Raw genomic sequence first — 24,882 nt, 5'->3', positions numbered from 1 at the left:
CGGCCCATTAATCGCGCCAGCGTGGCGACGAGATTTATCACCGTCGACACAAGCGCGTGCTACGCGTACGCTCGGATTCCGTCCGCGCTTTAATGCACGTTTACTTTCGCGAAGCTTGTCGCGATATGTATGTGTTTGCGCGTCTTCTTCTTCCTCCTTCTCCACGTCGTCTTTTTATCCACGATTCGCCGCCCCGGGCGACCCACTTTCGAAACGGACCGTATCGCGTGAGAATGGGACGTCGTCTTGAGGAAAAGATATATTTCGTTATTATGAAAATAGCCGATCTCTTCAAAGCGCTAAGATCGACGCTGCGACCGTTTCTGGGGCGGACAGACGAACGGACGGACGGACGGTGAAAACACGGAGCTGGGCGAATTCCTGCGAAGCGCGTACCTCCCTTCGGAGACCACTCGAAACTAAGTGCATGATTTATGTGGTGCTGGGAGTCGTAAAAAAGGGAAAAAAAGAACGGTGTCATCGAGCGCGAATGAAAATATCCCGTACGTAGTTATGAGCAACGCGCGCAAAAGGGTTGCGCAAGTGGCGAGATAACCGTATAATGATAGTAATGTATTTCAATCAGGCGTAATATACGCGATGTTCCAGCTGTATTTCAGCCCTGCAGGAAAAATATGTTACAGATCACATTTTTTCACGAATAGTAGAATTACTTTTTCTTACAATTGATATGAAAAAATAGAAATTCTTTATTTCTCTAACAAGATAAATATCTTCATAAATGGAAATAAAGAAAAATTGATTAGAAATTCGCCTAATTTGTTGCGAAAATATATTTCAAAGATTGTGAACGCCACATATATCAGTATTCGGGAAGGAAAATAACCAATCATTGAGAACATTCATTCTTTTAGTACCAAAGTTACAGAATGGTATTCGGTGCCCTCGTTTTACGATATTGATGTAATATATTTTTCTCTCGAAAATATATTACTGAGTTTCTCTTAAGTATATTCCAATATTTTTTGGAAAATATCCAATTTGCAACTAAATATGGTATTTAAATATATAATACACAAAGACAATTAAATTTATCCACATATTTATTAAATAATATCCTAACACTCAAAAAAATAATCTTGCAATAATAGCTAAAATTTTCTAGATGTAAAAAATTAACTAAAACAGATAAATGATTAGCAACTGTTGTAATATTGCATATGTAATTACTTAATCAGTTTAGATGACAGAAACAGAATATATATCTGTATTGTTTGTGAACTTTAAAAAGAAAGTTTCTCTAAAGCGCCTATCTATATAAGATCAATCACGTGTTAGATCATGCAATGAATAACATTTAGCAATGGTACCTAAATTTTTCAGAAGCTATTGCTATAACATTACTGCTATAAATTCTATATGTGACAAACAATGTTTTCACAGATACGAAAAATAGCGATAGATTCTTGTTGCGATATCTAGAAATCTAACTACATCAGCGAAATATTTTTTTGAGTGAAAAATAAACTCTGCAAAATCTTGCGTTTAATTGTCTGTATAATTGCATAAATCCAAAATCGAATATTTTTATACACTCAACGAATTGAATTTGTTTTACCTTTCGAAAAACGGAAGTGCACGCACAACATAGACTTTAAAATTTGCTGAAAAACGCACAAATATATCTTTCGTATTTTTTCAATGTTATTTTCACAAACATTATATATATACGTTATTAAAATGCCATTAGCGTGCATTTTATATGTGTTTCTGCGAAATTTCAATTTACAGCTTGAACGCGAGCCCTTTCTCGAGCTTATGTTGATCATATGTACGGTAGGTATTGTATAAAATTCTACGCGTAAAGGATAGGCCGAAAAAGAAATATGAAACGTAGAATTTAATCCACATACACACACATTTATATATATGCGCGCGCATATACGTGCAAATGCGCGATTACTCGGAAAATGTACTTTTGTAAAAAGAACCAGCTGGCCAGTTTTCGCGAGCCAGTTAACATCAAACGACAATGTTTGCCGACACGGGTTACACAGAAGGAAACTTCTCCGCCATCCGGAACTACTAATTAAACTGTGGGACGCGCTTAAACGCTTAGTGGTGATTTAGTTTTTGTTCTTAAACCGCCCACGCGATGCCTCGCGTTAAATACAAGTCGGTTGTTTTTAACTGGGATCATTTTTTAATTTGCCTTAAAGCGCGTGTTTACGTCTCCGTAATAAAAAGTAACGTGGGGTAACACTGAGAGGCACAATAAACTATGACAACGCGCCGTATCTTTCTGTTCATTAACTTTTAAATCTTCGTAAAATTTAACGAGCAAGTATATTTGATAATTAGGGAAAAGTTAATTACAAATTTGTCTTTACTATTTGAAAGGAAAAGAGAGTGCACTCTGACAACATGTAATAATGTTTTCGAGAAACAATATTACAATCCTCTATGTTGATGTAACGTTGACGCGAATTAAATTAATCTTTTCTGAGATGTAAAGTTGAGTAATTTGTATTTTTCAGGAATTTTTGCGTCGCACAAAGGTGTTTGCTTCGAAAATCTAGACTCTGCACACAATTGTGAGGAATCTTTTTTCTTCCAAAAAAAACATAGGACTTTTTTACTCATGCGCATACTACTCATTTACTTTTCTCGAGTCAACGAGAAGTCCCTCGTGTAACAGCGTCGTGTAGCGGGCCGGGAGATTTCACGCCCCTTCAACTACGAATGGGAATACGAGGATAAATTAACAGGCGACGTAAAAAGGCATTGTAGAAAAATATAATGAAGAAAACGTGGCGAGTAAAAGTCACGGTAGCAACTGAAAGCTGCGCGACGTAGGTGCAAAAACGTAAAGTATTACGTATATTTGGCGAGATAATACAAGAATGGGCTGTGTAGTTTCGCCAGGGGAAATTTTCTCATACATCCGCAGATTGCACATCATTCGTATGTCTCACGATTCTTGCATGCGAGATTGCTCTCTCCACGAATCCAAATTTTGACGCGACAGAAATAAGAAAATTTCGCGGCTTGAGTGAATACGTGTCTTGTAATACTTACTGCAGAAGATATACGTTAAAGCGGATAACGTTCGTTTTTCATCACGCTTACGTGCGCTGCAAAATGTTTGTTATTTTGTGCGTCAAGTGCATTGGAATTTCGCTGTCTGTGCAATTTCGATATTTTATAACTAATTCAAAGGAGAGAATTTGGAGCGATGGAAAAATCGCGAGGCGCCTATGCGTTAAAAAAATTCAATCCAATAAAGCACGCCGATCGAATCGAATATCATTAGCGGAGCACTTATTGGAAAATTAAATGCTAATAAGCGTAACCAATTCCACCTGTACGTACTGATCGAATCTCACCAAAACGCGGATCAAAAGTATCGTTGATATTGACATGACATGTTGGTTACTCTCACTAATTGCTTCCTACACCAGAGGATCTCGTTAAAGCCACAAAGTCGACCGATGTGGATGTCAGCGCGCGGAATGGATGACCGGCCGCCAAAGCGCGGGAGAAAGAAGCAAGAGAGGAAGAGAGGGAGGGAGGGAGGGAGGGAGAGAGAGAGAGAGAGAGAGAGAGAGAGAGAGAGAGAGAGAGAGAGAGAGAGAGAGAGAGAGAGAGAGAGAGGAAAGTGTCAAACGTTTTCCCGTAATTATAAAAGCAAAGTGGAACCGACACGGCCGCGCGACAGTTTTATCTTCCAACCTCTTCATCGTTCATATATCAATTTGTGATTCAAAGCTTACAACGATCGCACACACAAAGAGGAACAATTTTTTTTCTAGTTCTCCCCCTCCTCCCCCCGTTTCGCCACTTCCACTTTCTGGCAACGTATCAACTCGGCGGTACGCCGAACCTAGTCGAGCGGTACTACAGCATGGTATATAAGCGTGGAATAAAAAAATCGACGCGGTGGGTGATTTAAATTTCAATGTAAACGTTCGCGGTTTCTTTCTTATTGGTCGCCGTGATACGAATGCCGCGGCGTATTGTGCAATTGATCGATACACGTAACCTCGCGCCGAAACGCTACATTTTTCAAGCTTTATCCCGGGGATCAATGGCGAGACCATTAAAAAATTCATTGAAATTTCGTGTCTCCGGCTGGCGGCGCCGCGCGCAGACGCACGTCGACGATGTACATTAGATTAGAGCCCGGCTGCCTTCCCAACTTCGCGAGAATGCAATTTTTCGACTTACACGCGCCAAAAAGTAAACCTTCGATCTTATCGTTGGGAAATCGCTGATTTTAAGTTGATCCGTTTTATCCAATGGATTCAATTATCCCGCACGGTTTAACCTACTTTTTTGGGGGATATACATTTATCCAGAGGGGATCAAATAAACTCCCGGTAAGCGTATAATGCAAATTCGTGAAAAAGATGAGAAGGCGCACTTTGTAAAGTTGACGTTTCGTTTTTAGATTTTCGAAATAATTGATGGAATTTTTCAAGAATAATCGCGACCGCTAAATGTAAAAAGGAACCATCTAAAGACACGAGAGCAACCTTATGCAAAAATTGATAATAACTTTTTTAAGTAGCAAATACTTTTTGATAGAATTTTTTAGACGCCATCTAGAACTTTCGGAAAAAAATACGAGAACCCTAGAACTCTTTGGGGAAGAGCCGGAATCTTCAATCATTTATATCAAAATTCTCGAAAACAGGGTGCTAACTATGCAAAGGTTAGCGAGACCCGCCAGACGACAACCTTTGGATACGCTTAAGGGTTAATCGCGGCCGCTTAAATCGGAAGGAAACGACTTCCCAGAGGAAATCTAAATACTTAGCGAGCTTTCAACCGAGACGTCGAAGACTGCGGCGGCGGGGAGAAGGACGGCGCTGCCCGCCGGGCGGGGAGTGTTTCCTGGTGCTGTATATTTTACGCGGTTAGAGTTTCGCGTTGAAGCCGGGCTAAGCTGAACCCTGACCTATACACGGACTAAAGCCAGAGTTCGTTTCGACGCGGGTATGCTTGCTGACTGAAATATTCACCATTCGCCCATTGCAATTCTCTCTTTTTCTCTTGCTCTCTCCCCTCTCGCAATTGCTCTCACCCTCCTGCATCCCACCTTTTGAACTTCCTTTTTGCACGTGCCCGCTGAGCGAACATGCACATATGTATCCACGTTGTATACCGATGTCACTAATCCTCCGGGCAACAAAGAGAAAGGGAATAGCAGGGAGGAGATAACGTATGGCTGTTTTGAAAAGAGCAAAAGGGTCGATCAATTGATTGTGAATTGAGAGAACTCTTGCTGCTGCCGATGACACGACGATTTACAATAAACATCTAGCTATTTTGTTTCAAATGTGCCGACAATTATGAAAGTGACCTAAATAAAAAAATCGGAAAAATCGGAAAAATCACAAAAAATGGAATTTATCACTTATTTTTTTATAAAAAAAGAAAAAAAACAATTGCATTAAAGAATTACATTAAAGAGTAAATATATTAGATTTCTTTAAATCACAAAAAATGTTTTATGCATAACTGTTAAATAAAATCAGAATTTAATGCAATATTCATTTAATTTACGCCTTCAAAAATTTCAAAGCAAACTTTGATATTTGTGAGAACAATAAGCTTGGATTCAATTTAATTATGATTAATCATTTTTACTACTTTCAGAATGACAAGCAGCCTGCATAATAAATGTTTCATTGTGAAAAAGAATGACAAGTTGACAAACTTTTAAATTTCTCAATACTTATTTAAATTTATTTTATCGGACGAAAGTATCACTATATAACGTATAAATTTTAATTCAAGACTTTGTTGTTGAAATATTAAACACGGAGTATTGAAAAATTGTACGAAGGGGAAAGAATTTCAATTCAATTTTAAAATATATCGAAAAATATCGACTCGATGAAAAATACGCGGGACAGGCGTTATACTGGTCTATCACCAAAGTGTCGCGGTTTTACGACAGCACCTAACGTCAAAGCACCTAAGGCTCTCTCTCATAGTTTGGATAGCATCGAGTGGCTTCATGAAAGTTACGGTTTGGACGTGATAGCTGAAATATTTGATTTTTATTGTGGTGATTTATATATGCAACGGAATGAAGTACTTAGCGTGCGTTTTGGCAATTCTCGCGAGTTTGTAAACCGTTGATGGAATGCATTATAAACATATCAATTGCAGTTAACGCTCTGTTTACTGTATCGGAATTTGCGGTGTATGCTAGGCTTCGGCGTTTAAAATATAATAAAATTGAAAACGAACGGGATTACTCGCGCGCATATGACGAAGAGGCAAAAATTGTATGTGTATCGTGACGTCATCAAGGATGTGCGACTGTAACACAATTTCACTCCCTTTTCGCATAATTCGTACTGATCTGCACGCTCGCACGCGGAAGGAAGACGCGCGTAATTGTATTTCTCGCCAAATTGTTTTCTCTGCCAAAGTACGACAAATAACCGAAGCAAATAGGTCACCTCGTATAACGCCTTTACGCCGTTCCGCGTGTATGTGTGTGTATATGTGTGTGCATCATCATCGCGTTTTTTACGAAAACATTTCGCGCGCGCGAAATGACCAGTGGCGGCTAACGCACAAGAGCGCGGAGCATTTAATTTTTCCCATCGAAAATATTTAATTTCTTCGGCGCGGCAAAATTTGCTTAAAACGAAATATCGCGCACGTAGATACGTGGCCGTACGTTATACAGTGCATGATGCATATACGGCGTGAACGTATGTTGCGCCGGCGAGTAACTAATCCACCGGTTGATGCAATAACGGCCGTAAAAGAGAGGACTGCGGGAGCGAGAGAGAGAGAGAGAGAGAGAGAGAGAGAGAGAGAGAGAGAGAGAGAGAGAAGACGAAGCGCGCAGATAAAATTGAAGGAAAACGAAGGATCAGGATTATGCACAACGCGGTCGCGCACGAGAGGGAGAGAGAGGAAGGGAGAGGGAGGGAGGGAGGGAGGGAGAGAGAGAGAGAGAGAGAGAGAGAGAGAGAGAGAGAGAGAGAGAGAAAACGCGAAAGAGAAATGCTAATCTTTCGACTCGTCATCCGTCGCATTCACTGACAAATCCTAGCGAATACTCCACGCGCTTTAAACGCGCGCCCTACATAGCGCATGGCCTTCCTGCGTCCTAATAAAAAATGTAAGCGGTGTAACGAACTAGGTACGAGCAAGAAATGGGAATTAACGGATACCAATGCACGTGCAGCGCGAAACAAACGATAAAAGTGTTACGCGTTGAATGAACATATTGAAACGGCGAGATTGAACATTTTATTCCGGAAATATGGAGCCAATTAATTTTATTCTGAGGAAAGCATGTTGATTCAATCGACAGTAAATTAATAATAACAGTTAATGCACATTCTCCGTCGTTGTTTACCGTTTTTATTGCTACATTTTCCAAAATGTCTCGCACGGATTCTGCTCACGTTCTATCTGTGATACTCGCGATTTATGACATATTCTGGATTTTTCAGAATTTCGAGACACCGGGGAGCAACTTGGAAAGGAGTGCTTCCGAGATATATAAATTTATGCTTCCTTTAAAGAGAGAGTGCATACTTGATCGTGAAATACATTGGAATTGCAGATGCGATTGCGAGCTCACTCCGATTAAATATACCCATGCGTAATCGAATGCATCGTTACGATATTAGAACACGCGTGGCAACATCGACCGGTCTGCATTACGTTCGAATCGTGTACGATCAATTTTATGTCCGGTTAGCTGATTTCGACTACCGTCGAAATCGATAATGCTATCTATTGGCGAGCGATTACGTGGAACGTGTCTTTGCCACGAGCAATTATTCAAATGAGATTATAGAACTACACGCGCGCGGATAAAAGAGGAATAATTAATGGTTCATTTTCCGAATTTATTTTATCGAAACGAAATATCACTATATGGTGCGTAAAAACGAGATTTAATTTCGTATAATTCATCAAATGAAATTTCATAATTGTATAAACAAATTTTTACTTTGCTCTCGTTGCTGAAATATTGAATACAGAATATTGGAAAATTGTTCGAAGAAGAAAAGAATTCCGATCAAACCCCAATTATTCCAACAATTTCACGCCCGGTTGAGTGACAAGTTTTGACGCATCGAGTTACAACAGTTCGAAACGTCGCTTACAGCCTCTGTCTTTGCGGTCGGCTTCGATGTGTCGCGCGTCGTACGCCGTTGCGATTGACGGACGACCGCAACACCGTCGCCGCAATCACTAAATGCAAAACCGATGGGTGTCCCTGTCCCGTCCTGTTTCGTTCCCTACCAGTCCCGCGAAATTCAGGCCCCTGCGTTTCCGCTAGCTAATCCGTTTTGGCGTATAAATTGTAGCCGATGCGCCGCGCGGTGGCATGTAACACGTCGCGATTCCTCGACGTAAATGGAGTGCGCGGGCTGCGCGAAGTGACGCGACACGAAGATAAGATGACGGCAGATTCCGAAGATAGATATGCAGATGTTCGAAAAACCGTGTTAAGTCGCCGTATCGATTCGGCGATAATAAATCGCGTTAGGATGACGCGGTGTTAAAATACACGTCGCAACACTTTCTCTGCTGCGATGGTTTTCGTCTCGTATTGCGATCTACTCGGAAAAAAAATTACGCCAACGTACATTATACCTCCGAGAGCTAATGTACATTATGCTGCGATTTAAACGCGTTTAAAAATTTTAATTTAATATGTAAATATTGAGATATCAAGGAGCATTTTCCAAATTTAATATTTAGTATTCATTTTTTACATACATAATATGTAAAAACGGTTCAAATATATATGTAAGATATTAAATTTGTTACGTAAATTTAGATTTCAATTTTAACCTTATAATTTTTAATTTATTTAAAGTCAAATAACGTAAAATTTATGACGGAAATATTAAATATAAATAATAAACATTTTTTGTTCTTATTCCTCGAACTAAATAGAATTATTTTATATTACTGTTTTGTCCGTATACGGCTTATATGTTGAAAGACGCCCCTCGACATCGACATTTTACGACGACATAAATTCAGCGATAGCCTATATTCAATAAGCATCGCTGCTTTGTCACCTTTTCGAAAGGACTGACATCCTAACCAAAGATATAACCGATCGAGAAACGCGCGCTAAGAATTTCGTCAGCCAGACGGACAGCTGGACCGTCTGTTTATATAGATTGAAAGACCTGTCGTTGTCGTCGTCGTTGTCAAAGCTGCCATCGGCATGGCAGTCGTTGCGAAAGTTCTTCAGGGACGGAAGGAAACGAGCGGTCGAGAGACGAATCTAAAGTCGCTCCTGAAGAGGAACGAGCCTCGAGGGGTGCCTCGGAATATTTGACAACATGTTTCCCTAGACGATCGTCTGAGAGGAATCTTGCCAAGATACATACGTACGTGCATATGTGTATATCGTAGGATTTGCCGGCGCCTGATCTAGAGCGTTTCGCAGCATTACACGATGCCAAGTTTCGTTATCGCGGGAAATTAAAGCGCGCATTTTTCCACAATATTGTCGTTAAAAATTATGATATTTATCCAACATAAATAAGAAGGGGAACAAATTGACATTTGAAAACTTTCTAACATACGAGAAATTAAAATGTGTCCTTCTAAATAACAACTATTTACTTATACGTTGCTTGATATTAATGGAATAAATTATTTAAGTTATACAAGTTTACAAAGTGTGCCGAAACATCAAACGTGGATAAATTCATAACATAATTTGTTTAATAATTATCTTCCAAATTTGTGTGATTTAAAACTTCTTACACGAAAAACACGTATAAAAGAACTTTATTTATACGGTTCAAAATTAACGCATAAAAATCATAAAGAAAAATTACGGCAAAAAAGTATGTTATTTGAACTGCAGCTCGTATATTAATAAACAATTTGTGCAATAGAGTATTAAATATAGTTTGCAGTAAGACTCACCATAATGCAGAAGCTGCAACTGGCATGAAACCCCTGAAGATCTGAAAGTATGCAAACATTTTATGAATGTTGACAAAGTAAATATTAAATATTAAATTAAATATTTAAAAAAATAATATTAAATATGTGGAAAAAACCAGAGAATTTTAAGTCCAATGAAAGCGCTACTTTTATATGCAGAAATTAGGTAGAAATAAACGATTTCGGACAAATTTATGTAAAATATATTTAAAAACTGTAAATTTAATTAAATGTAGAAAGAATTAGTTTACCAAAAATTACACGAGTAAAATAAGTATAAATAATTTTTAAAAAGTAGAGAGAGAGATAAAAGGTGTATATCAAATAAATTTATACTCACCGTCCATAACTCTCATCGATTGTGAGCAGCACTACTCCTTGGCACTGGACACTCGCGAAAACCGATCGCAAAAACACGCTAACAAACGCCGCGCGATAAAACTTCGACACTCCCGGTACATAAATACTCGCCCGACAAAACATCGACACTCCCGGTATGTTAATATTCGCGCGACAAAATTTTGTTACTTCCCAGTAATTATTAACAAGCGTTTCGATTTGATTGATGAAGAAAATTAACGATGCGATTAATCGGCGCACACAAACTGTGTAAATTCAACAACAATTACATCAATACTCACAATAATTAGTAACTAACAATAATTTTAATAATAATAATAACATGAATGATAACATCATATCATCGTATTCGTATCTTCATAATGAACGGAGAATAATAACAACCTATTGCTCTTAAGTGATTGACCTACCTATCTATCACGCGTGATTCATTATAATGCGTATTAATTTGCGCTGCCGCGGGTCCTGTGGAATATTTATTTCGGCATACTCGAGATTCATTAACATTCGCTTTAAACGATCAAAAATTCGCGAAAAATACTACGCGTGCCTATCCCGCTTGCACAGCATCACGTTATCAACGTGGCACGGAGATTCAAGAATTCGCAAACATTCTTTTTTATTATAATCGCACAATACATGATATGAAACGATGATTATTGTTACGTAATTCAGAAACAATTTCGTATACCTTCAAACTAACCTAACCTAACTCACGATGCATTTCAATGAATATGTACAATAATAATTGCGAGGATAATTTGTCGGCTTCTAAGTTATCAAAGATTACGAGTTTAATGGCAGTCAATCATTAAGCGATTTAGTGGTTGGCAAATTCAAATGCTCACGTTACGCAAATCGCTTCTACTCACCGAAAGTCTCGCGCATTTTTCACAAAATACGCCTTTCGTGCGTCAGCGAATTTTCTCGCGTTTCACCAAACATACCCATGTCCAGCGAGAGTACTAATATTTCCACCAGCTTTCATCCGTGATCGGACTTCCGTGAAAAGGGATGTTTAACAGGTGAAAAGTTTAGAAAAATACAAAGCGCATTACTCAACTGCGTCATGGGTCTTACTGTAATAGGCATATTCAATGTTAATATTAAATCTCGGAGAAATAAAACTAAAGCTAACTTTGATTAGAATGCGCGTCTATTTAGTATAAAGACATTCATACTGTTTGCACTTTGCGACGACTGTAATAACAATTATATGTTGTTGAATTAACGGGACGACAAATACCATTCTGCCGAAAGCGGAACCCATTTTCCACGCCAATCTAATGTCCTTGAAGCGCGATAAACACTGTGCTGTTTAGAGCCGAGCGAAATAACTTGAACTGTGCGAGTAAAGATATAAATGCCGGAGCGCCGTCTAAAGCACAATTAGGAAAGTTAGGACGGCGGAGGCGCATCCGAGGTTAAGCCGGGTGTTCCAAGGACTTAGCCGTTTCACTGTCCGAAATAATGGCTGCGATGACATGCATAGCTGCGCGTGAAGTACGCCGAATGCATGAAAATTCATCGGCGCGCCACACGCCGCGCGACTCTACACGAGTGCGAGAAACGTGAAACTGCGACGCGCGCGCGGAAAATGCGCCAAATGAAATCAGGCTTTTTTTATGCGACGTCGACGTTGGATTTTCCGCCATGGAGAAACGCTGTAATACGACTCGACCGCGGCTTGATACAATGCGTTTCATTACAGCGCAGAGATTCAGTTAGCGTTTCTCGGTAACGGATTTTTTTTTTCCTTTTCCACGACGCGATCTCGAATAGTGCACGATGGCCGTGTTTAATTTCGCTCGGCAGAACACAATCACTTCGTTTCACACGCCGGTGAACTACATTTTATTAATGCTACGCGCGTCGAAATATTATTAGGGAAAAATTGTTTCCGGTCTTTTATCATTTTCCGGTGGTCTACAATGGCATTTTACCGTACTGAAAATGCAATCCTTTAACGCAAATGCAACGAACTGTGGCATTAATCGGAACATTCGTTGGTGTTAATGTGCTCGAAGCGAGGATAAGGATTTCTACGGACTGTAACACCTTAAGCAGCAAAGTAAATGACATATATTAGGCAGGAATGTACGTGCTCACGCAATGAGTGTTTGATATCGGCGAGTTTTGAAATGTTAATTCTACAGAAAAGCGATTTCTATGTTTATTTGTATTTTTGGCGAATTTTGCAAGAAGACGTCACATGTTGAGCTCGCCAAAATTGCGAGCTCCACTTGTTTCTTTAACTCAAACTTGAGTTTATTCAATAAATGTGTGCTTTTAGCACAATACAGATTTATAAATAATAGAAAAGACATTTGTTGAAAATTAAAAAATTTGTAAATTGATATTAAATGTCGATATTTTTCTATCTATTTCATATCATGTATTCTGCATTCCGTACAAAAGATTCGGTTGTTATCGGACGTGATGCACATCGTATGCATTGAATCTTACATGCGACAGTTCGGAATCAGTGGAAGTGCTTTTATATTATCCAGCAGAAAGAGGCACTTTCGTGCAGTATTACAAGGTATAGTCGGAACTGTCAAGCCGCGTGCGCATTCGAAATTTCAAATAAAATACGTATTTTCAATAGTCGAATTGTCCGAGCGCAAGATCCCGACGGAGCAATATTGCATGATATTCAAATTTTATATCTCGTTGCGAATAAACAATCAAAATACGGAACGTCACACTAACGGCGGACAATGCAACTAATAAGACAAATACACGCGATCGATAGCGAAGCGAAGTGAATTAAATCGAGCAAAACAACTGTCGGGGTCTAAAATCAGACGTATTGGACGATTTAATTCATTTTGCCCGAGACTGCTGCTAATGTGGGTTAATGCCGTACTTACATGTCCCGTCCACATGCCTGCGAGTTATCAACTCGCAAAGTCACCTGGCCGAATTTCCATTCACTGTAGCAGTAAAGCCAGCAAAAGATCATCGTGTTCCTTATCTGACCGAACTTGTCAGCAAATGGAATGCAGCGCACACAGATGGTATCTGTTGCCGTGTTCTCGCATCCGCTCGCTCGTTGCCTAAACTTGTAGCGATATCCTCCGAGAGCATCCTGTAAGATTATCGCGAATAATCAAGTTCTGCTATTTCAAATTAATGCCCGCTGTATCTTTATCCCGGTATCTTTCTGTCCATTATATTCTATCAACAATGCATTCAACGCTTGTTGTTAGTGATATCTTAACTTGAAAGATTTCAGCGGCAAATGTTCTCCGTGCAGTTGCTTTAATAATAAAGATCATAGGCGCCCGCAAAAGGAGGGCAAGAAGGGGCATTTGCCTCCCTCCCCTCCCCCCCTGGAATATGACTCTTTGAATTTTTTAATGAAATATTACATTGCTTGATCCTCAAAGGAAAAATAATAAAATTTTTCTTCGGAAATAATTAATCGGTTTGGACGAGAGACTAGGCGGTTGCAGTTCCTTTTTTCACAAAATTAAATAATTTCAGATATATGCAATATTATATAATGTAAAATTGTAAATTTATAGTAATAAACGGTTCTGCATGGTAATACAGATTTAAAAATTATACTATTATTGCACCACTTCTATAGTTTTTCTTCAATATTTATAACAGTAAATAGTATAGCTAAAATGTTTGTAATTCAAAATGTGTGATAAGTAGAAAACATTTTTTCAAAAAACATTTTTAATTTAAATAATATGAATCTTGACTTGAAGCTACACAGGTTTCTGACTATTTTTTTTTTAGTATAACAGAATATTATGTGTAAACATAACCTCGAGGATTTTAGACTTGCCCCTACCTAGACAAATTTTTGCGGGCGCCTATGATAAAGATACGTTTGTTTGAACAAATTATGCATTTCTTCGACACGGTATAATTCTATCAAAATACGGAACTCTCAATCTCTAAAATATCCTTCATATTATTGGCTGTAAATGATTAAATCTTATTCATCAAGTTGCAGCCAACTTGAAAGCGGAACCATGTTTCTTTTATGCAACCACACCGATCGCGTTCTGAATTCAAATCATAAAGTTCGTAAGAGACGACCGTCTATAAACGATTGCTCGTGAACCACGTGCGCAACGGCGCTCAATTTGGAGATTGGTGTCCATTGGAATTGGAAATGAAATTTCGTAGACGTACAAATGGGAGTGAGCACGGGGTTGCAACACGTTACGGCGGTAAAGCGCGAGAAATGTACCGTGTGCACGGTCCACCATCGATTTTGCGGATACCGATTTATATTACACCGTGTACTGTGTAGCTATAAACGGCGTTAAAACGTGTGAAAAAAGAAGTCATGTATCCCTTCTCATCGTTATCGTTGCCGTACAAAATTCTATCCACACGCACAGAATAACAGATGTTCTACCAATAACGTTGTAATTACAGATCGAATAATCAATTAATTTTTCTTATAAGATAATATTATTTCACCGAAACATATCAAGTGTTGTGGCATTTCATTTCCATTTTGCTTTTTCAAAGTGCAAATATAATTAAATATCGAATATTATACAAATAATAATTTATCAACATCATTTTCATCGCGAAACGTATTTAACGACTCATATTATACCTCAGATATATCTGCTTTACGATGAATTTCATAAAGAGGTCGCGTGAAGATTTCCCCCTCTCCCTTTCGCCCTTGTCGCGAGGTTACAAATGTTGATGCTGTGCTCGAAGCGTTCAACATTCTAGACAAAAGTGGAAACTCTCGAGATCTTACAGCCAAACGTCTCCGTTCGCGCGAAGATATAGCGGAGTTTAATCAGAGTAAAGTGTGCGGCGAAAAGTCGTCAACTTCTAGCATTTTGCCATGATTTACCTATCTTCCGAGCGATAAAAAGCCTCGCTGCTCGTTCCCCGGCCTGTAGCTGGTGTATGATGCATAGTGTTAATAACGTTCGTTCTCTCCTTTCTACAGTGCTTTTGGAGCAGAGTTCCCGCTCTTTCTCCCTCTCATCCTCGCTCGCCAACCACCTTCCACTTTTTCATTTTCTCATTCCTGCTTCCTTTGGTCTCGTTTCTTCCCCGACAGTTCTGTTTCATCAAATGTGCTATGTTAGAAGAATATATGTACATGATTACATACTTTAAGTCACTAAGAGTTTATATATTTAATTACATATGAGATTGCTGCTCTGTGTGATTTTAGAATCCCTATAATGTTTATTTATTCATTATTTTATCTTATTTTATAATTTTCACTTTGTATCTTTCATATTTCATGTATTTATATTTTATTCATAATTTTTATATTTTTATGTATTTTATATTTTTTCATAATACTGTTAATGCATTAAATAAATCTTTTCCTCTGAAAAAAGGCTTTAAATTAATTCGAAATTATTTCTCTGCGATATCTGAATTATCTTTTAAAATCATTTTCTTGCTATTTTATTTCTATATCTTTTTTACCCTATTTTAAATATTTTAATATCAGAGCGCTTATATATCAATATTTAAAAGCGGATGCCATCCTTTGACTGTAATTAAATTTATTATCGACAGTATCTTGTGATAGAAGATATGTCAATACTCAAGATTTGATTTTTCCAATATCTATTTGCGAAAAAAAGCTGAAATAAAAACAAATCGGAATGGAAATGCAGAAATATGTCAGTTTTTCTGCTGGCTAAAGAATTAAACAGGAAATTCATTGTCATGTTCGAACATGTCGTACTCAGAAGTCATACGATTGACGTAAAATCACAGTAACGCGTTTCTCGCGCTGTCTTCGATAACAAAATTCCCGTTTTAAAATCCAATCGATAAGGGCTGCCGATAAATTAACGACACGTAATATCACGCGTTATAATATGTCGCTATAAAGATAATTGCGGTTAACAATGCGAATGCAAGTATAATGAAATTTACACAATCCGGGACAAATGGTATTAATGAAACAAATGATATTGTTACATTATCAGATACATGTTTAAGCACGCATACAGAGCCCGTTCATGATGAAATATCAGTGACGTTGTATAATACGCGTGCGGGCTATTCAGAATCCGTGTTATGCGTTTTCAAAGACTGACCTACCATTGCAGGCTGTTTAATCCTTCGAAATGAATAGCGTCGCATTTAAAACATTACCATAATAAACTAGGCCGCGCGGCTGTCGTACTGTCGCCCATTTATAATTAATCATCCCCAATAATTAATTGCGCAATTGATGGCATACGCAAATAATGCATCCGTAATACGCGAACCGCCCTTCCGCCCTTCAAGAGCTATCCTTTTACAATTGTTATATCTAACGAGTCTTTCTTCTACAATTACACCAGTAATTCGAATAATCTCAGATATCTCGTTGCTTTTTTTTTCTCTTTTTACTACTTTGTTCTGGCGTTTATAAATAAAAAAAGCAATTGACCTCTTTTCGAAATGCAGCAATTGATATTTCCTTTAACTCTAACGATGATATTGCATCTGGATATTATCATCGTGATAGCAATTACTGTGTAATTAATTAACCTAATTAATCTAATGTAAGATGGTTGCAAGTTTCTTAAATAATCACGTCGAGTGTTTTTCAACTCCGTTTAAAAATTACTGTTATTAATAATGTATCACAGATTGCTATTTTATTCGAGGTGGATCTTTATTATTTTTTAGAAAAGAAAGATAAATAAAATATAAACTAAGAAAAGTACATTAAGAAGCTTATTTAAAATCTCAGAAATTATTTCTTAAACCCTACGCGATTGTTCAAAAGTTAAAACTCGTCAGATAATAATTGTATTTACAACATATATAATATTCTAATGGGTTATACCTGGTCTTCACAAAGGGCTAATATGAATTGATCGTCGAAACTTGCGTTATCTTGAAATGAGGAAGTGGCGTCTCCGAATATTCGTAAATACAGAATAGACACCTGTGAGCAATTGGGACTTAGATTCGCACGTTAAATGTACATGTACCAGACGACGGCTACACGATACGCCGTCGTCTCGCGCGAATACGTACATCCTGGCCGCGCCTGCAGGTGCAGACGCACATATACATACATGTATATGCACGCGAGTCATAATGGAATATTCTGTTGATACGAAGGCGATATCTCGCTACCGCTCAGAGACGACGACAACACAACGCGGCCGCTAACAGACCTAAACAACGGCGGTCCTTATCGTCTTGCCGTATTCCTGTCACCTATCGCGGCCTGCACCCGTTGCATATTAGGACATCGCCGTCTTGCTCGCATAAGCACAAGTTCCGATGCATATAGAGCGGACCAAACTGCCATTCGCATTGACAGTTAAACTCTGAAAATGATCGAGAATTTGTACTAATAATTCGGATATTGTTCAAAAATGTATCTATAATTATGAAAATTGTTTGACTCGCATATTTCGATTGTCACAATTAAATTCTTATATTTTTATCTATTAGAAAAGAGATGTCTTAATTATTGCATTTAAAATTTTTATTTCTATTGTGTTAATCTTTCAAGTATCTTTATGCAATGCCGAATATTAATCGGGATTTTATTGCTGTACAAAATAAATTCCCATTGACTCATTCTTCAAAATCTCATTCACTTCAAAATCTTTACCCAGACAGCACACATGTCCAAAATACATTCAAAGGATATCCAGAGGACGTTCTGTCGTCTCTAAAACGTCTTCGAGATATCTTCTGGACGTTTTTTTGGATATGCTATGCTGTCTAGGCATTAAGACCTATTCAGACAAACTTGCATAATCGCATAAACATATGCAAGTTTGTCTGGATAGACCGTTATTGTCATTATTGTCATGAAATTTTTTTACATGTAATTTACAAGTCATTTTCGTGGCGCAATTTCTAAGATGGCTCTTAATCGGAACGGAAATTTGATGCTTTCGCGAATCGCCTATCGCCTATCAATACATAACATACATCAAATCGAAAGTTCAAAGAAAAGAAACTCGACTTCTTTTAAATCGAAAGGCAATTTGCGTATTAAAATGGACTCACTTTTGCAAGTGGAAATAACCTCGAACATGTAACCAATGTATCTCCGTTTACAACGCATTTTCTTCGTTCGCTTTTTCGCGATAACAAAATTTCGAAATAGTTCAGTGTAGTTTTGCGTAATATACTTACAATTTGATGCAAGACGAATATAATATGCGTAACAAAAAGATGAACAAGAAATCGTGGCACAAATCGCAGAGATGCAGGAGAAAAAGGAACTTTTGTATTTCCGCTGTGAAATTAGTAGAGGTTTGCATAAAATGGAGGATGACTACGGCAGCGCCATATACGGCAGCCCGCGAAATATAAATTTATGCAAAATTAGTGGCGCATTTTCCCGCATGGTAGCGTCATCTTTGTTTGAGGAACGTTTCTACAAAGCAAATAGCATAAACTCACCAACAGTACATATATTAATTGATTTACTGCATCAGATATATATTTTTCATTGTTTTCCTCAAATGGATATTTTTCCTGGAATAATATTTTTTTGTTTATATGTAACAAATTTCTCACATATTCACAAAACAATGATACATTGCGGTATAAATGTATAAGAGCAAGATACGTCAAGATAGGTTATAAACAAAAAAGTGTTTGAAGATTTCTATGAAGAAACACTACATTTAGAAAGAAATTGGAAATGTCTAGTACCATGAGACAGCTGGAGGAGCGTCAGCTCCCAGCAGAAGTGACGACGATGCTGTGGTCACCAAAAATGGATCTTTTAGCAATTAGTAATGTAAAAGGTTAGATTCTGAAAATCCTTAAGAATTCTATTTGTAAATATTAGTAAGAAACTTAATTAAATTAATCTTTTTTTTCTTTTACTTTTCTTGGAATAGATAGAATCAATTTAACTTAATTTTAACTCTTGTTTACAAGTGTAACTCTTAAAAGATCAACAATTATTATCTTTGTGTAAAACATTACAGGTGAAGTCGTTCTTCATAGGCTTACGTGGCAAAAAGTCTGGTTATTAAGCCCACAAGAAGAATCCGACACTATTGCTCAACTGGCATGGAGGCCAGATGGAAAGCTTCTTGCAGTGTGCTACGAGAATTCCAAACTACTTTGTCTTGTTGATGTTGAAACTAAAAACACCATTCATAAAACAAAATTACCTACAAACAATTTAACTGTTTGTGTCAAATGGTTGTCACTGTCAAATACAGAGCATGAAAGCTCATTGACGAGTGATAAATCTAATAAACCCACAGGTGATTACCTGCCGCCCTTGCCCAGTTTAATCAGAGGTTATAGTACAGAACCTGAACGCAAAGAATTTTTATCCAACATTTTAGATATCCTCTTCGTATGTGTCACAAAATTAGTTCTAAAGAATACAATATTTATGATTATAGTAAATAATATTAATCATACATACTTTTTGCAGATTGGCCAAGAAAATGGCACAGTATTAATATACATTTTTGGTATGTTCTATTGTGGCACTATAACCGTAGGCAATGGACCAATTTTGCAAATCACAGGTGGATCCGATGACCCAATATGGATTACATGGAAAGATGATAGTTGCATTAAAACGACAAGAGTATCTTGTCCACTGCTTGAGAAGAGCAAGGCATTTCTCAAGGTTTTTTGTATGCACATATAACAATTGCACTCATAAGAAAGATTTTAGGAAGAAGGCATTATTTCTTAAAGTATTTTGTATGAAAATTTGAAATTGTATGAAAAATGTATTGAAAATTTTGCATCACACACATAAATAAGCCTATACATTTTATTCTCAGGTTGCACAAATCCAAGCCAACATAGAATGTTTAAAGGATTATCTGTCACGTACTTTAATGGCCACTTCTGAAGCTTGGGAGAAAATACTCTTTGAAATGGATGAAAAGCTTACAAGATATGCAGAAGCAAATCCACCTGGCAGTATGTCTGCAGACTTCTTAGAACTGTTGATGATCGGGATACCCACGAAAAATTTAGAAAATTTTCTGCTTCGAGATCTTACAGAGAAAGGATTGAAAAAGTTTGGCCACAGTATCGAAATGTGTTACAGTAACATACAGGTATTACATATTAGAATATATATATATATTATTTTTTAGCTTTATTGGTTTTGTATATTGCGAGAATTTTTAATGTTAAATCGTTCCTTTTGCAGAAATTAGTCTCGAAAAATTTAACTAGTGTCGGCATGGCCTTAGTTTATCAATTAGCTGAATTGAGAGGATTGGTAAGAGTAGGTGGCACGTACGAAGCGTTGGGATTACGCGATGAAATGCTTATAACTAATGCCATTAATGAGTCCGAGGCTTTTCTGGCAAAGTCGTATGAAATCGAGCAAGTTATAGATCAGAGTATGCGTAATTACAAAGCATTTTTCCGGTATGATGTACACATTAAAAATTGAATGATTAACTCAATTTACTATTGTTTACATTTAACGCTTCAATTTTTTGTTGTATTTATAGGTGGTTATACGTAGCCATCCTTCAATTAACGGATGGATCAGTAATGTCAGAAATGAGCCGCGTGAATCAACAGGAATTGACATTTATCGCCGAATTTCTAAATGGTTTTGATAAAACCGTGCCAAGAGCGGATGGAAAAATAGCTGTAAATCTAGAAAAATTAGGCCAATATCTGCGACACGAAAATCTACAAACTCGCCTGACTACGGAAGGAAGCGAATGGGCTGCTATGCTCGATACAAATGATTGCTTGCGCAATTACGCGCATATAGTAAAGCAAGATTTTAACTTATCTTTAGTGCAATCTCATGCCAAATTAGTTGCTGCTGTAGAAAATGTCTTTACTGAAGCTTATCAAGGCTTAGTCGATCACTTTGTGATGATTTCCATTTCTTTGTCATCGTTTGCATCTCTCATATCCTCGCAAATTATAACAAGCAATGGAAATCTCTTGTTAGCTATGAGCGACATTAATAGCAAAATTTTGAAACTTTTTAACATCAGGCACTCGTCTACGGAACCTGTATCTCTGAATTCGAAGGTGACTACGATAGATATGAATTATAAACAAGGTTAGTAGCGTTATTGTGTATAATTATAAATTGAAAATTTATCCAGAATGCAATTAGACATTTTTTCTGTTTGTTTAGGAGAATATCCGAAAGAGAGTATTGATATTGTGATATTGGATTTGCAATTTTACTCACAAGACTACCTTAGTTTGCTTATATTGAATAAACAGACGCATGCACCGTCTCTTCTACAAGTGCCATTACAAGATATATCCACCTTTAAAAATCAAGACGACAATACGATGTCCTTAGCCGATATTATCGGTTTGATGTGGCCGAAACCATTTCAGGGAATATCCGTGAAACGGTTAGCGGTCAGTGGTCCTCGAAAAGTAGCTGCTATTTTAAGCGAAAATAATAGAAAGATCCGATTACTCGAGACTGAAGCGGAACCGGAAGATGAGGAGGATGATGACGAGGAAGAATCACGGACTATGGAAAGGATGATGGACACCACACCTAGTACACACTTTTCTGCGGAAACGAGACCTGATTCACAAGACTATTACTAGTTAAAGTATAAAAATAAGATACAGTTAAGATACGAATAATCTATACTTTACTGACACAAATAACAACTCTTCAAGTGACTAAAAAATCTTTATTTATGTCAATTATTTATTCTTAAAGTCAATTTTGACTTGATTTTTGTTTCGAATAATGTAGAAGTGTACATCATACATTTCTAAAATATATTGCAAAAGTTGAGCTAGATTTTATTTGTGTGATATTCGATAAGTTCGATTTGCTATAAAATAATCTATAAAAAACGAAAAGTTATTTGACCTGAATCTAACTGCATAATTTTGCGTGAGATATTTTTAGATTTCATTTAGAAACCGCTGTTATTAACAGTATATTGCATATTATATATGCTGTGTGGTTTGTTAATATTCGTGAACATTATGGATAGATTTCTTTATCATTTTCACAAAAAGAAATATAAAAAACAATGTTAAGAAAACAGTATAAGTACATTAAGTAATTTATCATTACAGTGATTTTTGAAGTATTTAAAACTCCCACGCAACCGCCTTCTAGGTTAAGAATATTCTACTATATAAATAATTTTCTCTATTGTGTAATATATTATAATTATATTCTATGGTGTCGCTTGTTCTTTCTGCATTTGTTGAAACACTTTGGGAAAATCTATGTCGAGAACAGGATTATCGGCTCCAACATTCTCAACGCCTGATGAAACGCCAGGTGCGTTATTTGGCGTATATCGTTCTGGAGAATTTTCTCTTGACTCCTCTAGATCTGTAAAAACATTGGAAAAATTAAAATTTAATATCTGTTTTCCATACAAAAATATATTTTCTATTTCTACATAACTTTTATAAAAAAAACTTACCAAAGAATCTCTGACTTCTGTTTCTCTTAACGGTAATAATGAGAAGAACGACAGCTACAGCAACTATTAATACCATAACAGCAGTCATCCCACGTAATAAATTTGTCTAAACAAAAAATACATTCTAATAAGAAAAATGTAAAAATTGTGGTTACTTTCAGTCGTTAAGTTATATTTGAAAATACCTCAAAATCATTTTCCCAAAGTTTCTCCCAATCGTTTTTAACTATTAATTCAACAGAATGAATTTTCAATTGCGAATCGTCCAATAAGCCTTTTGAAACACATTTGTAAAAACCAGATTCAGTTGTTGATACCCCCTACAAAAATTACAAAATTAAATTGAATTAAAAATATAATTCTATAATTATAAATAAATGTAACACAAACAACTTTATATATTTAAACACATTTACTATTAAACTATTATTTAAAAAAGAAAATCTAGAATTTTTAATACATTGAAAGACTTACCCTGATTTGAAGTGTGCCAGTCAACACTTCATAATTATATTTCTTATCATTTAAAGGATTCCCTGGACCGATGATATCATTATTTCCGAATTGCCAAAACATAAAACGATGATGATCGTCGATGCTTAAGCATGGAAGCTCAGCCAAATGTCCAGCAGCCACTTCTTTCACTATTACATCACTTGCAGTTTCAGACTTTTGTAATATAAATAATGAATAAAAAAATATAAAAATCCACATATTTCCACCTAGAAATTGATATTCCACATGTTTATATAAATATATATACTGAAATATACGAGTGTAAAAACTTCTCATAAAAATTATTTAATTTATAAGTACATAAATTAACATGAAACACTGAAATTGTAATACAATTTTATCTTTTACTGTTGATAACTATTTAATAACACACTTTCACTGTATCATAGTTCAATTAAATAGAAAAAGAAAGAGAGAGGAAGAGTCAAAGAATCTCTTGTATTTTCTTATGAAATGAACAATATATCTTTTTATCAATTATATATATGTAAAGTCAGACTACACACAAAAAAATGCTAAAATTATAAAAATACGTTCAATTATTATATTCTGCCACGACTTGTGCTAACAAACTGTCGGATATTACTAGCTTGCCTCTTCCTTTTTCATTTTTATAATTGCATCCTAATTATATTGATCACCTTTTTCTTCACAGCTGCTAATACTGTAAGACTGCAAGTTTGTTCTTCACAGATGGTTGTCACAATAACTATTCAATACGCAATGCAAGACAAAAAGTTATTCTGAATGAATGTTGTGTAATCATAGAAGCAATTCTTGTGTTAGTTTGACTCTTTCTCACTGCTTTTAATTTTTCTATATAACTTACTGGTAATAGCACTGGTATGGGTTAATGATTTTAAATTGGAAAAGAGTCTTTCATTCACTGAGATGAGAAGATACTACAGCAAACACTGTCATAGAGTTACTTATTTTTAACTCTGTCCTATTTGGCCTTGTGTAATACCAAGTATTTATAGTCAAGTAGGCATATACTTCAGAAGAACTGATGTGCGTTCTCAAATCTTGCAATAAATCAATCTACTGATTCTTTTCCAAAAAAAAAAAAGCTAACAATACTAGATTTTTTGTTTAAATATAAATGCAATGTTTATATACTTAACTCAATCAATATAATTTAATATGACAAAATGTTTTATTATTCAACAATATCAAAATATAAACTAAACAGTTTTTATAACAGTTACAAGTACAACAATAGTTATATAATCCTGTACAATAATCCTATAATGATAATATTGACAAGTTTTCTTATTGATGGAAAAATACATACATGTCCTTAAGTAATGCCAAACTGCAAACTAGCATGTTTGGGACTTATCCATTGTCAGTACCTATATTGATGTATCAAATGAATGAAAACGTCTACTGCTAATGCCGGTAGAAGCAGCCAAAACGGCGCCAGCACTACTTTGGCTGGCAGCGGCCACTGAGGTGCCTCTAATTTCAGACAAATTAGGATCTGGGCGCATAATTTCAGGAGTACTGCTGTCATGTACCATGTCTGAAATAATTAATTATTTGTCAAAATTTTTAAATCTGATATTTTTTTCAAGAAAGTTAGATATTTATTATATTATTTGTTTGCTATACTATCATGCAAAATAATTATATATTTTTATATGCTATATACATTTATAACAAATTAAAATAAAACATTGACAACTGTGAGAGATATGCTACTGCTCCTATATGCTTTGTT

At 36.4% G+C, this 24,882-nt stretch overlaps 2 protein-coding genes and 1 long non-coding RNA gene across 8 annotated transcripts in view; 1 reads left to right on the top strand and 2 right to left on the bottom strand.

Moving 5' to 3' along the window:
• LOC105678034 (uncharacterized) overlaps positions 1-18,511 on the bottom strand; it is a 179,899-nt gene extending 161,388 nt beyond the window's left edge. Inside the window, exons 1-6 of one of the 3 annotated variants that reach the window (XR_010891115.1) lie at positions 18,400-18,511; positions 17,084-17,576; positions 15,128-15,342; positions 13,158-13,375; positions 10,265-10,529; positions 9,904-9,944 (exon numbers count right to left, since the gene is read on the bottom strand). This is a non-coding gene — a long non-coding RNA (uncharacterized lncRNA). Of the gene's footprint in view, positions 1-9,903; positions 9,945-10,264; positions 13,376-15,127; positions 15,343-17,083; positions 17,577-18,399 lie in introns of all 3 variants that reach the window. The other 2 variants (XR_010891114.1, XR_001101652.2) reach the window with 2 other exon arrangements.
• Positions 18,512-18,626: 115 nt separating this feature from the next.
• On the top strand, positions 18,627-22,550 carry APC4 (anaphase-promoting complex subunit 4). Its single transcript, XM_012376935.2, has 7 exons — positions 18,627-19,019; positions 19,206-19,585; positions 19,667-19,867; positions 20,028-20,309; positions 20,405-20,628; positions 20,715-21,286; positions 21,365-22,550. Exons 1-7 carry the CDS (start codon positions 18,914-18,916, stop codon positions 21,796-21,798), a joined length of 2,199 nt encoding a protein of 732 aa, XP_012232358.2. The 5' UTR covers positions 18,627-18,913; the 3' UTR covers positions 21,799-22,550.
• Positions 21,874-24,593, bottom strand: LOC105678029 (uncharacterized). 4 transcript variants are annotated; one of them, XM_067358678.1, is made up of 6 exons: positions 23,989-24,348; positions 23,801-23,868; positions 23,118-23,365; positions 22,829-22,963; positions 22,644-22,749; positions 21,874-22,549 (listed from the first exon to the last, which is right to left on the bottom strand). In XM_067358678.1, the coding sequence occupies exons 3-6, from the start codon at positions 23,355-23,357 to the stop codon at positions 22,389-22,391; spliced, it is 642 nt and encodes a 213-aa protein (XP_067214779.1). In that variant the 5' UTR covers positions 23,358-23,365; positions 23,801-23,868; positions 23,989-24,348; the 3' UTR covers positions 21,874-22,388. The 4 variants fall into 4 exon arrangements, with proteins under 4 accessions (XP_067214779.1, XP_012232428.1, XP_067214780.1 ...); XM_012377005.2 differs by lacking the exons at positions 23,801-23,868; positions 23,989-24,348 and adding an exon at positions 24,454-24,593; XM_067358679.1 differs by lacking the exon at positions 23,801-23,868 and having other exon boundaries at positions 23,989-24,351.
• Positions 24,594-24,882: the final 289 nt, after the last annotated feature.

The sequence above is a fragment of the Linepithema humile genome, chromosome 7 (genome assembly GCF_040581485.1).
Source record: "Linepithema humile isolate Giens D197 chromosome 7, Lhum_UNIL_v1.0, whole genome shotgun sequence".
NCBI classification, from domain to species: domain Eukaryota; kingdom Metazoa; phylum Arthropoda; class Insecta; order Hymenoptera; family Formicidae; genus Linepithema; species Linepithema humile.
Note: the sequence above shows the minus strand (reverse complement) of the source record. Positions and strands in the feature narration are given on the sequence as shown.